The sequence below is a fragment of the Diabrotica undecimpunctata genome, chromosome 3 (genome assembly GCF_040954645.1).
Source record: "Diabrotica undecimpunctata isolate CICGRU chromosome 3, icDiaUnde3, whole genome shotgun sequence".
Classification (NCBI taxonomy): Eukaryota; Metazoa; Arthropoda; class Insecta; order Coleoptera; family Chrysomelidae; genus Diabrotica; species Diabrotica undecimpunctata.
In genome coordinates this window covers 161,632,102-161,645,518 of record NC_092805.1, presented here as the reverse complement: position 1 = coordinate 161,645,518, position 13,417 = coordinate 161,632,102, and the positions used below count along the sequence as shown (strand labels likewise).

The window sequence follows — 13,417 nt, the reverse complement described above, 5'->3', positions numbered from 1 at the left end:
TTAATTATTGCTGTAACATTTCGGCTATTTGCCATTTTCAACAACCACTTTAAATATATAAACATTACAGAATTCACTTTAAATTTATGCCTGCACTTTTTGATAGTTTACGATGGAATGCAAAAGTTTTATCTGACTCTACATACGTATGGTAGGTATTTCAAAATACGAGTGGTTCAGAATTTCTCTTAAATATCTACCAATTTTGCATTTAAAAAACAACTCAATTAATTAAGTTTGGAGAGATCTTTGAACGTAATTTATGTTAAGTAGCACGAAATGGCATATTTTCATCTCAAGTTACCGGATTCCTGATTGTTACTAAATATTTTCAATTTTAGGTCAATGGAGTTCATAGTGCTGGTGATTACCAGTGTCTTGCTTATTACGGAGCTTACGTAGTAGCTTCGGTACCATGGAGAATAACCATAGCAGTGCTAAAAGAGTTTCCTCGACAGGATAGTGCAGACGCGACTGTTTTAATAGGAAACACAGTGTTGTGGCGATGCTTAGTGCCAGAATCAAATCCAGAAGCGTCCATAGAGTACTTCAAGAGAGGAGAACTCGTCAGTTCGCCATATCTGAAGCATCAGTCCAAGTCGTTGGTGATACCGAATGCCAAGATCGAGGACACGGGAATATATAGTTGTAGAGCAAGTAATACAATGAAAAATGTCAATTCTAGTGTGTATTTAAATTTAAAAGTAGTTAAGTATGCGTCTCCTAGACCACCCTATTTTATAAGTGAGCCGAAGAGGAGTTATACCGTTTTAAAAGGTGAGCGCAAATATTTCAGAACTTATCATAAATGAATTACAATGAAAATTATTATTTTTACATCATGATCTATATTATATCGTTGCTGTAGCGAAGTTAGGGTCACAAATGGACTTGCTGTAGATTAGAACGAATTCCTTAGACACTTATATCTACTGCAGTTAACATTTTTCTTGTGGTTGATGTCGCATTCACTTTAGTTTTTTCTAAAATTCCTTACCAATCTTGACCATGCCAATCCAAACTATTTTTCTGTTTTTTTTTCGTTTTGTAATAGCTTTTCCTTAAAAAATTAACCTAATGTTATTTGTTTTACGAAATTCCATATCTAGCTTACCATAAATACAACTTATTAATTATTTGTTTACTAGAGGTGCCATCTTCGTTACAAAAGTTGTCAATCATTAGAGTTGTTATCATTTTTAAAACCTAAATGCTTATGTTAACGAACACCTATACCTGACACTTCTCACTACCCTGCTTTGCTCTATAATCATCATTAGATTGTACCTCCTTACTGCCACATATCGATTTATATACCAATCAATTAGTTTTCTTGCTTATCCAATTGTTTTCAAACTTCAATTTTTCTTATGTGATTTCTTATATTACAAAATATAATTAGAAAAACCTATTCCGTGCAAGGAACAAGTCAATAATACAAGTCAATAAAAAATTGTATTTTTTAGGTGATTCAATCCTACTAGAATGTGCAGCAGTAGGCAACCCCATACCAAAAGTAATATGGTTCAAGAAAAATGGTCAACTTCCTTCAAACCGTATCGAAATGCAAAAAGGAGGCCTTCTGATCAACAACGTCATATCTTCGGACGAAGGCGTCTACATATGTAGCTATAACAACACATACGGAACGATATCTCATCAAATATCTCTAATATACAACGAAGAACCAAGTATAGACTGCCAGACAAATAAAACCGAACCAAAACAAGGCGAGTTTTTGGACTTACAATGTACGGTTCGAGGAATACCTCCACCACATTATTCTTGGTTCCTAAATGGATTTTCCGTGTTAAACGATAGTCTGATTGACGTTCGAGGCAATAGAATAAACTTTACTAAGATAGAGAAAAGACATGCTGGAAATTTACAATTCTTTGCTAGAAATGTGGTTAAAACTGTTTATAGTAGCATGTTGATCAGCGTGATACCTTTGGGATCAACAGATACTTCGTTAGCTACAACAAGACCTCACAGAAAGTAAGTAAATAAGCCTTAATTAGTTACTGCCATCTCTTCTTCTTCTTCTTAACATGCCATACACCAAAGTGCGTAGGCGACTATCTCATTACTAGAATTATGTTCTTGGCGGCGTGACACTGCCTGTTGTCTGTTGGGTCGTCATCTTCGTCGTCTGATACGCTCAGGTTGTCTGGATGAAGAACCATATCAATGATGTTCTGGTCGATGAATTCACTTTCTGAGTCATGGGCTGCTAACCACTCACGTATCTCTTCTTAGTTAATTTCGTCACATCCCGGCAAAATTTTTTATTAAAGGGTTATTTTTTTCTGTCGATTCTTTACCATTTTCTTCTTCAGGATCGTCAATCAAAATCCCATCAAAAAGTTTGTTCCAGCATTTGAAGATTTGATCTTGGCCCACGACTCAGTAGACCAATAAACAACATGTTTCATTGTTAAAGATTTGAGAATCAACACTTTTGGATTAATTTGTCTTCTGTAATAACAGATATCTTAAGAATGCTCCTCTATAATGTCTGTTGAATGTTTCTATTACTCCTTGGTCTAACGGCTGAATTAAGCTCGTGACATTCCGTGGCAAAAGTCTGACAATTCTCACCATTTTGTAGATTTTGAGGGTGAGTTATCGCATTGTCAACAAGCAACAATGCTTTGATGGAAAGGTTTTTTGATTTTAAAAAGGATTTTACACTTGGGACGAATTCATGTTAAAACCATTCTGGTCGACATCCATGAGCTTTTTTGACCTTTATAAAAAGCTGGAAGTGCTTGTTCGGAAAAATATTTTAGAGCTCTTGGTTTTTTTGATTTCCCAACACACATAGGCATCAATCGGTGAGTGAAATTAATGGAATTGTTTACGTTTTGCGATAAAAATTTACTTTTTATTGACGAAATTATTGAAACTCAGCCGTTTCGGTTAAACGAGGTTTCGGTTAAGGGAGGTTTTACTGTAATTAAACAATATGTGTGGAGATACGGAACATCTTTTGTTAGGGTGATCCATCGACCTCCCATGTTTTAATTATATTGCGACGATTTTATCAAATATGTTTTTAGGCATTCGTCAAGGAGGCCGCCGAAACGGCCCCAAAAACCCCCGAAGCTCATACCTCCCGGCAAACCTGTAATATCGCGTCTAAACGACGTATCTGTAGTGGTACGCTGGAACGTATCACAAGACACAGGATTGCCAATTTCGTTCTTTAAAGTTCAGTATAAGGAACTAGGACCTGCCAACCCAAATGCTCATAACGGTAGTAGTAGACCTGGAAGGTGGAAGACTGCCAACTTTGACATACCGTATAATATTAGGGATTACGACATTACCAATTTGAAACCAGATCATATCTATAGGTGAGTATTTGTTTATTTGATTTTGTAACGTTTTTTCGCTAACTACAAAAGTAAAGACAACGTAACTTGAGTACAGAGCACTTTTTGATCAATCTCAATTGATCATTTTGGCCCTGTCCAGTGCCACACTTTTTGATCAATCTTAATTGATCATTTTGGCCCTGTCCAGTGCCACATTTACATAGCTGTTACCTACCTGCCATATAGCTGTCGTACGCTTTCCCGTAGCTGTGATAGCTACAGCTACGTGATAGTGTGCTACAGAATTGTACAACCTATTTTATATAAATAAATACCATAACAGTATTTCAGAATATAGACAAAGTTCTTTTTATAGGTTTAGGATAGCCGCCGTTTATACCAATAACGATAACAAATTAAGTGTCAATTCTGATAAGTTCCATTTGAAGAAATTAGACTTTGATGTTAGGAATCCTCTTCCTACGCCAATAATTATAGAGACTGAAACTATTAATACCACATCTGTTAAGATACACTGGAAGGTAAGATTTATTTTAAGTTTTCTACTGTTTTTCACCACGAACAATACATTATTGTACTATAAGTAAGCAGTATGCAGATCTCTGAAGGTTACCCTACCAAGTTCATTGTAAGTTTTGTGGTTCTTGTCTTTCAGATTCAGAAAATTATAGCACTCCTGCGTTAAATAAGAATCTTTCAAATTGAGGAACAATGCCTCTGCCCGAAGGGGCAGCATAGGGTGCTTCCAGCAATTTACTTTGTCTGCCTGTTCTCATATCAATGTAGAATCGGGATGAAGTTTGTGTATCACATCGATCCTGAAGACTTTCGCCATCTCGCTATATCTCACCTCTTTCAAGATGATTTTACACTTCTTGACTTCGTTCTTGTCACTGTTAGGACGACGCAGAGTCTTTTATCTCCAATGCTCTTGCTCTCCTTCTGTTTCTTGGGAATATCAATTTTGCTAATCCTCTCAGACAATTATGCAAAGGTCAGGCTTCTCTCTGCTACTTGTTTACCTTCAAGGTCAATGGGTTCCGTCTCAATGAATGTTGTTCTATCTCCATGTCTGAGTCAGTGGTTACTGATTCTCCTCTCTGTGTTGGTGAAGAATCTGAGTCAGTGGCCTCTTCTTTTGGTTTCTTTTTTGTCGTCTCGTGTGCATTTAATCCCCACGAGTATCTAGGGAAAGGGTGATCCGCTCCTGCAGAGCCCCGCATGCAGAAGTAAAAAGCAATAATACAATGTGGCTTCGTCCTGTTCCCCAAGGATACCGTTTGTGATACTGTTCCTCAGTATCTTTCCTGCTCTTGCCACAGTAACTTTCTGCTTAACAGTAGGGTCGAGTCGTTTCTTGATCGAAGATTGTTGAGGGTTGGGAGCTCACATAAGGCCCCTTACGGGCGACAAGGTCATACGGTTCTCAGAGGGGGTGGAGTTGAGTTTATCAGCAATTCCTTATCAGCTCGCCTTATACTGCAGTTGCCAATGGAAAGAATAGAGTTTTTAATAGCATGCTTTCATTTACATTCTCTTTTTGCGTTCGTCCAATTTTGTTACCGCTGGAAAAACAGAGGCCCGCAACAAATTTTCCTTTATACTCGAAAAAATGTAGAAACTATTGATTTGCTGCAAAAATTCTTTAAAGACAAATTCATTAAACAAAACGCAGATAAAAGAATGATTCAATCGGTTTAAAGATGGCTGCACGTCTGTTGACAGTGATTCAAGTTCTTGCAGACCTTTTAGCACAGTAAAATTAGAAAATATCAAAGGTGTTGTGAATCGTGAATGCGCTTCATGAGTTTACATAATCACAAATTAATTTTATGTTAAGTTCTAAAAATATTGCATGACGCATGCGCCAGCACAATAGCTTTTGGCAAAACTCAAGGTTATAAAACTCCACTAGTGCCCTCAATCGTCCCAATATAGTTCCCTGTGATTTTTTCACTAATTTCAGAATGGTTCCAGTGATTTAAAGCAACGGTGGTATAGTTTTGCTAGGTCGAATCAGGATTCTTTTAAATTACATCGCGAACAGGATGGCAAAAAGAATAAAGCATTGCTAAGTGATGCACGAAAGGTTGGAAGGTTGGTGCACTGACTTCGTGTAATACTTATATTCAAAATTTTTTAATACGATAATTAGATTTAATTTGAAAGAAATAAGAAACAGTTCGTTTTTTGAATGTCTGTTAATGTTGAAAAGGAATAGCAGATTTTAACGCTGATGCAAAGATCCGCAAATAAACTCGAATTACACAACGAGCCGTGGGACGTGCAATTCTGGGCGTGAGCATTTGAGACTACATAACAAACTAATCATGCGCAATGCAAAATTGTGCTGTGTTTGAATAAAACAAGAATGACTAACCTTGTAGTAGTAAAGTATTGTCCTAACTTAATAAAAATCGTTTTGTTTTTAGTGCCATATGATAGAAAACGTTTCAATAGACGGTTTCTATATTAGCTTCATATCAGCTTCGACGGCAGGAGATTATATGAAAGCTACAGCCGATGGAAGAGATACCAGGGAATACATAATTACTCATTTGCAGCCTGATACTATCTACGACGTTAAGTTGCAGAGCTTTAATTCGAAGTATGCCAGTGAATTTAGTGGAATCATGAAAGCTAGAACTGGAGGTAATATTGCTTAATGACTTCTGGTACTTCTAGTGTTTTTTATTCCAAAATGTTTGTAATAGATTGTCAAAATCTCAGTTACCTAACTGTCGCAAAATAGTGACGTTTTTTTAATAAAAAACAAACATTTTCTCAATAAATCAATTGACATGTGTTTATGTTGCAGCTCTTCAACAGTTGCCAACAACTACGACCCAATTACCAATGTCGCCAACTCCTAGAGTAGAAAAGTCCGAATTTAGTTTGTATGTGATTGTAGCTGGTGCTGTGATAGGATGTGCCTTACTCGTCTGCGGCATTACTCTTATATTTGTTTGCAGAAAATGGAAACAGAAAAAATTAGGAGGTAAGGATTAGAATTTTTGAATTACTATTTATTGTTTTATGATCAGTCAGTATATATATATATATATATATATATATATATATATATATATATATATATATATATATATATATATATATATACGAGGCGTGTTTTTTAAGTAAGTACGGTTTTGGAATTAAAAAAAGACGTGCAAAGATATGGCAATAATTTTATTTTTACATGAAAGCCTGTACCTTAATCTACTTTTCTACATAATTTCCGTGAATATTGAGGCACTTGTCATAACGTGGCACCAGTTTTTGAATACCCTCCTGATAAAATTCTGCCGCCTGACTTGTTAACCACTGCATCACAAATGTTTTGACTTCGTTATCGTCTTGAAGACGCTGACCGCCCAGATGTTTCTTCAAGTGCTGGAACAAATGGTAGTCGCTGGGCGCCAGATCAGGGCTGTATGGAGGATGATCTAGAGTTTCCCATTTAAATGATTTGATGAGATCTTTGGTCTGATTAGCCACATGTGGACGGGCATTGTCATGCAGCAAAACGATACCCTTACTCAACTTGCCACGTCTTTTGTTTTGGATTGCACGACGCAGATTTTTCAATGTCTCAGAATAAGACGCTGCATTGATTGTCTCATTACGAGGCAGAAACTCCACTAGCAATACTCCTTTTCTGTCTTCACTCTTTTGGGTGATGATGAATGTCGCCATTCCATGGATTGTTGTTTCGATTCTGGTGTGACGTAGGCCACCCACGTTTCGTCACCAGTAACAATTTGGTCTAAAAAATCTTCACCTTCACTGTGGTACCGCTCAAGGAAAGTCAATGCACTGCCTAAACGTTGGGTTTTGTGCAAATCCGTCAACATTTTTGGAACCCAACGTGAACACAATTTCCGGTAATTCAAGTTCTCGGTAACAATGCGACACAAAACACTACGAGAACACTGAGGAAAGCAGTCGGACAATGATGAAATTGTAAAGCGTCTGTTTTCTCTCACCTTTTCGTCCACTTTCTGCACCAAATTTTCATTAACGACCGAAGGACGCATACTCCGTTCTTCATCATGCACATTTGTGCGGCCATCTTTAAATGCTCTCACCTATTTCCTTACCATTCCATCACTCATAATGTTTTGTCCGTAAACTTCAACGATCTCACGATGAATATCGATCGGTTTTACGCTTTTAGCACTAAGAAATCGTATAACAGCCCGTACTTAACAATCAGCGTGACTCACGATTGTTGGAGGCATCTTAAACACTGGAGTAAACAAGTATACAATGAAGAATCAGACTGTAATGGCGTCAGTGCGTAGACAAGAGATGTAGGTAACCAGCGCTCATGCGCGGAACGCCGACCGTAACGCTGCGGCGACGGAATCGCAAAACGGTACTTACTTAAAAAACATGCCTCGTATATATATATATATATATATATATATATATATATATATATATATATATATATATATATATATATATAGCATAAATGATGAAACCTTAGACATTATAATAGACTTATTTAACTCAGTATACAAAACACGACACATACCGAAACAAAGTTACTCTCCACCTTTTGTGCTATCCCTGAAAATACAAACGCTAAATATTGCAGTGAATACAGAACAATATTACTAATAAGTCACATTCTCAAATTATTCCTGAAAATAATACATGGTCGTATAAATAAAAAACTGGAAGAAGAAATAGATGATAGTCAGTTTGGGTTCAGAAACGGACTGGGAACCAGAGAAGCGTTATTTGCTTTTATTGCCATAAAGGGATTTAAGAGTAATAACAAACCTTTACGGGAATCAAAGAGCACAAATCGTAATAGATAACGAACCCAGTCCAGAAATTGAAATCAGGAGAGGAGTAAGGCAGGGATGTATTATGTCCCCATTACTATTTAATGTATATAGTAAAGCCATTTTTGAAGAAGCATTACTATCTCAAACTGAAGGAATAATAATTAACAGAAGATCTATTAACAACATAAGATATGCAGATGACACGGAAGTATTGCGAGAAATGGGCAAAGAATGCGAAATAATAAACACAATAAAAATAAGAAAGTTACAATATCTGGGACACGTAATGAGGGGATAGCGATATGAACTACTAGGCTGATAATAAAGGGAAAGATAAGAGGAGGAAGGAGTATAGGAAGAAGGAGAGTGTCATGGTTGAAGAATTTAAGGGACTGGTTTAAATGCAGTTCTATATAACTTTTCAGAGCAGCAGTAGATAGAGTAAAGATAGTGATGATGATATCCAACCTCAGATCGGGAGACGGCACTTAAAGAAGAAGATCAGTCAGTGGTGTATTTAAGTTGATGCATTATTTCGTTACAAAACATTTTTTTTAACAAACAAATTAACATATTACCTTAAACTTCTTATTATCTTAAAGGAATCACAATGTAAAGTGAATTTTACCTGTAGGACAATGACCTAACCTTTGTGAAATAGACCTTTAATTAAATTTGTTATATTTAGTAGACAACCGAAATAAAGCAGTAGTCGACGACCATACGCTTCAACTGGACGGCAATGAGTACGTAGTAGTCAGCCCGAAATCTCTACCGAAATCGAACGGTTGTACCCCAAATCGGATCACCATCACCGCTAATCCGCTCGCTGATGCGGACAACAAGGTGAGGTACATATTCCTTTTTATATCTATCTCTTTAGGCTAAGTTTGTTTACATGTTAAACGAAAAATTGGCTTTCTTATAATCTTAGATATCATTGCTTAAGTTGTAGTGCAATGTGTCATGATCATAGCGTAATTGAATCAGTAGTAGTAGGATTTAGCGCGAGACTTTATTTATAAAGTTGTTTATATATTATACATACATTTTTAATTTCATTAAACGAAAAGCAATCAAAGGATTTTAAAAGTTTAATTGATTATCAGCGCCTCCACCATCCGGGTTACAAATCTTATTTATTTGCATTTCCACACCGTCTAAATTGAGGAACACTTTTTTTATAGGCGTATAAACGCTGTTATAATTTTACAATCACAATTTCTTATTGAAAACTTTTTAAATTGTCCACATTTAAATACCAAGATTCATTTACAAAATACCTAATAAAAACATAATGCTACTAATTATAATTTAACTATGATCATGTTAGTGGTATTATTTATATTCATTTTTTTTTCAGTGTTCCGTACATCATTTTCCCCACATTATTTATTTGTGCTTAAAAAGTTATTATACACTATCTGTTTGCAACTGACAGCTCATTACAAATACATATCTTCAAATAGAGGTTAAGGGTTAAGGATTTTTGAGGACTTTTAAGGTTAAGGATTTTTGAAGAAATATGAGTTATGCATTAATTTGTTTAAATAAATAATTTTATAAAAGCCCCAATGAAATTAACAACTCTTAACAGTAATAATAATAAAAAAATAGAAAGCACGAAGTCATCCACGAGACTTACGACTTAAGACTTACTCACAATCAATTTATTCTACCACCAACGACCGGTTTCGCATACTATAATTTGCTATGCATCCCCAGGTCAACAGTACATAGTAAACTAAATGCTGAAAATATAATAACCCGTATTAGGGTTCTGGTACAGAATATATATAGCAATTATGCCAATATTATATGTGTGTGATTATTAAATATGAATTTTAATTAATTAAATAAAAAATTAAGTGAAACATGATTTAGTAAAATTGAAATTAAATAAATATTACTTACATGCCGATACAAGGATTATTATTAAATGTTTGAGAAAACAAAGTTTAAAATCCTTTATGTTAAACTGGTGACAGGTGATCAGTTAAGTAAATTTTATTTAACATATAAATCTGTCCCTTTTTGATTCTCCAACACTGATCCATGATTTCATACCTGTTAGGTATATTATCCATGGGTTTTTATTGTTATTTCTATGTGAACAGGGTGGACTCTGTGCACATAGAAAAATAATATCTAAAACTACATTTCAACTGGAGAGGAAATTTTTTTGACGGATTTCAGTTTGACCACTGTACCTGCTGTTTGTAGATTAGTGAAGATTTATATTTATAATGAGCTGTCAGTTGCAAACTGATATACTTTAGATTTATCTTGCCACAGTCCCCTATGGATCAAAAAACTTAATTTTTTCTGTATTTAACTGTTTTCGTGAAAAATCGAATAAATGCATACTATATTACGGTACATCAGTGTTAGTCAAATGAACATGCTTGTTTTTTATCTATTTATTTAAAAAATACTTAAGCTTATAAATTTTTTTGTTTTCGGTTAGTCGTTCTGAATTATTATTTACATTCTGCTTTATACAGACTACTTCTGGAATATACATTTTGTTGATCTTTATTCTTAAGTTGATGGATTATCTTGTATTTTGTGGATCATCATACTCCACCTAAAGTGTTCCTTGTTCCTAATGGTCGAAAACCCCACTTTTTCTTTCCCCACAGATCTAGGCTTTTAAATCTTTTTAGTTTTTAAAGTCTATTATCTGCATTTTGCGAATTATTGAGGGACCTTTTATCCCTCATAATCCTTGCACGTCTCCTTATTATTTGGTTCTTTGCTAGTGGTCTTTATTATATCTCTTATTATAAATGCATAACTTGATCTATACTAGGTGCTCTTTTGTTGTAATATTGTCACCTGACCAAAGTAGTTGACCATCTGTAAGATCCACTGAGAGGGTGAGTTCTATCTATCGTAGTATAGATAGATATCGTCGTATCTATCTATTCTTAGTATCGAGTGTTGAGTTATTCAGACTATCAGGAAGATGGTGCCAAACAACTCCGGACAGCCGTCGAATTCTTCGAGAAGAGAGGAATGTCGATTAACGCTGGTAAGAGTGCAGCTATTACGGTTAATGTTAATCGTGGTAATCTGTCGGCAACGACAGGATTCGGCAGTTGCAACCGAGTAGCTGGTTGGATACCTAGGTCGAAGGTACAATAGCCTTTAACGAGCTGCAGATACAGCTTGATCGAATAATCTGTCGGCAACGACAGGATACGGCAGTTGCAACCGAGTAGCTGGTTGGATACCTAGGTCGAAGGTACAATAGCCTTTAACGAGCTGCAGATACAGCTTGATCGAATTCAACGAGCGGGGCTAAAACCAGCATAAAAACTGCTTGTCTTGAAGACTTACCTGCTGCCGAGATACGTTGACAAGCTACAGAGCCCAACCGTTACTATGAAAACTATGAAAATCCATCTGCACTATTTTGTTAAAAATATTTTATGAAGTTTTATTTTATGAAAATACAATACTTGGGTCATGCGTTGAGAGGTGAAAGATATGAATTACTTCAAATCATATTGGAGAGTAAAGTATCAGTTGGAAGACGCCAGAACTCGTAGCTGAAAGATGGTTTGACCGCTCAACCGCAGAAATCTTTCGTGCATCAATTTCCAAAGCTACAACTGCCATTTGGATCGCCAACTTTCGCCAACAGAAATCCCTCCCCAATGATTGGAATATGGGAATATTTTGCACCATACACAAAAAAGGAGATATCTTTGAATTCTCTAACCACAGAGAAATTACGCTTCTACATGTACTAGTTTCTACAGTAGTATGTCACCATATGCAGAACAGATAGTAGGAAAATACCAGGCTGGTTTCAGAGGTGGTAAATCGACAATTTATGAGATTGCAACCCTGAAACAAATTTTAGAAAAAACACTGGAATATGGCATTGATACTCATCACATATTTATAGACTACAAAGCAGCCTATGACTCTGTGAATATAAGAGAAATGGTTAAAGCAATGAAAGAGCTAGGAATACCAAATCAGTTGGTAAATTTAACAAAACTCTTGAAAAAGTTGAATGTAGAGTACGAGTTCAGGGGGAACTCTGAACCTTTTAAAACAAAAAACGGGCTGCGCCAGGGAGATCCTTTCTCCTGTATACGGTTTAATCTGGCTCTAGAAAAAGTAATACGTATGCCACAAATCACCACCATTGGTTCAATATATAATAAATCAGTGCAAATCCTTGCCTATGCTGATGATATCAATCTTGTTAAGAGAACGGAAAACGCTATACGAGAGGCGTATGTAGCATTAAAATTAAAAACCATTAACCATTAAAACACCAACAAAACGAAGTATATGAAAATAAGCACGCAACCACAAATCCTACGGCCAACTTTTTATAGAAAGCAACGTCCTCGTAGCAGTGAACGAATATGTATACCTGGGAGCGCTCCTTAACACTGAAAATAATACTAATGCAGAGATAAACCGCAGAATTTGCACTGCCAACAGATGCTATTTTACGAACGAATTTTTGCTATTTGCAAACGAAAGTACTAAGACGAATCTATGGAGCAGTTAATGACAATGGAGTGTGGAGAAGACGATACAACTTTGAATTTTATAGAACATACCAGGAACCAGACATCGTAAAATATATTACGATAACACGTCTGATGTGGATAGGACATGTAATGCGGATGGAACAAAGTGACCCAGCTAGAAAAATGCTCCTTGATAGACCCATTGGTCAGAGAAGAAAAGGAAGACCCGGAACAAGGTTCCTTGATAACACCGATGAAGACCTAAGAAACATGGGAATACGTGCATAAGAATGATGATGATAAAGTTTTCAACTCAAAGAGAATTTTCTGGATAATTTTGGGATAGTAGGATGGCTTATTTTTTCCAGTGTTTGTTTCGCCGATTCCAACACTTTTCTTTCTAGGCTGCGCTTTCGTTTTCCCTCAGACTGAACTCTCTTCGATCCTTTATCTTTCGGTTCAATCTCTTCTGGTTGTGGTTTCTGAATGAGCTCCAGTGCCTGTTATTCACTCTCATTTAGGTCGATACTTTATTTACTATTAGTTTGTTCTATTTCTTCATTAGTTTTTAATAGTTAATGTTACGTCTGTTTTAAACTACTTTTATATGGTTGACAGTTACTTTTTCTTTATAATTTTTTCCCGGAATTTGCAAATGCTAAGCATCTATGTATCTTTTTCTACATTTGCGGTTGCATAAATCGTTTTGTCTTTTTAGGTACAAGAAATAAATAATAGACATAATAATCAAGTTATTCTACCTTCGATGACCGGTTTC

At 35.8% G+C, this 13,417-nt stretch overlaps 1 protein-coding gene across 9 annotated transcripts in view; it reads left to right on the top strand.

Moving 5' to 3' along the window:
* Positions 1–13,417, top strand: part of LOC140437719 (interference hedgehog-like) — a 234,167-nt gene that overhangs the window by 208,317 nt on the left and 12,433 nt on the right. For 6 of the 9 annotated variants that reach the window (XM_072527393.1, XM_072527394.1, XM_072527391.1 and 3 more), the window contains 7 exons: positions 342–777; positions 1,467–1,998; positions 3,063–3,359; positions 3,697–3,862; positions 5,774–5,993; positions 6,160–6,339; positions 8,829–8,986. In XM_072527393.1, the coding sequence (XP_072383494.1) occupies positions 342–777; positions 1,467–1,998; positions 3,063–3,359; positions 3,697–3,862; positions 5,774–5,993; positions 6,160–6,339; positions 8,829–8,986 (1,989 nt within the window). Of the gene's footprint in view, positions 1–341; positions 778–1,466; positions 1,999–3,062; positions 3,360–3,696; positions 3,863–5,773; positions 5,994–6,159; positions 6,340–8,828; positions 8,992–13,417 lie in introns of all 9 variants that reach the window. The other 3 variants (XM_072527398.1, XM_072527399.1, XM_072527396.1) reach the window with 2 other exon arrangements.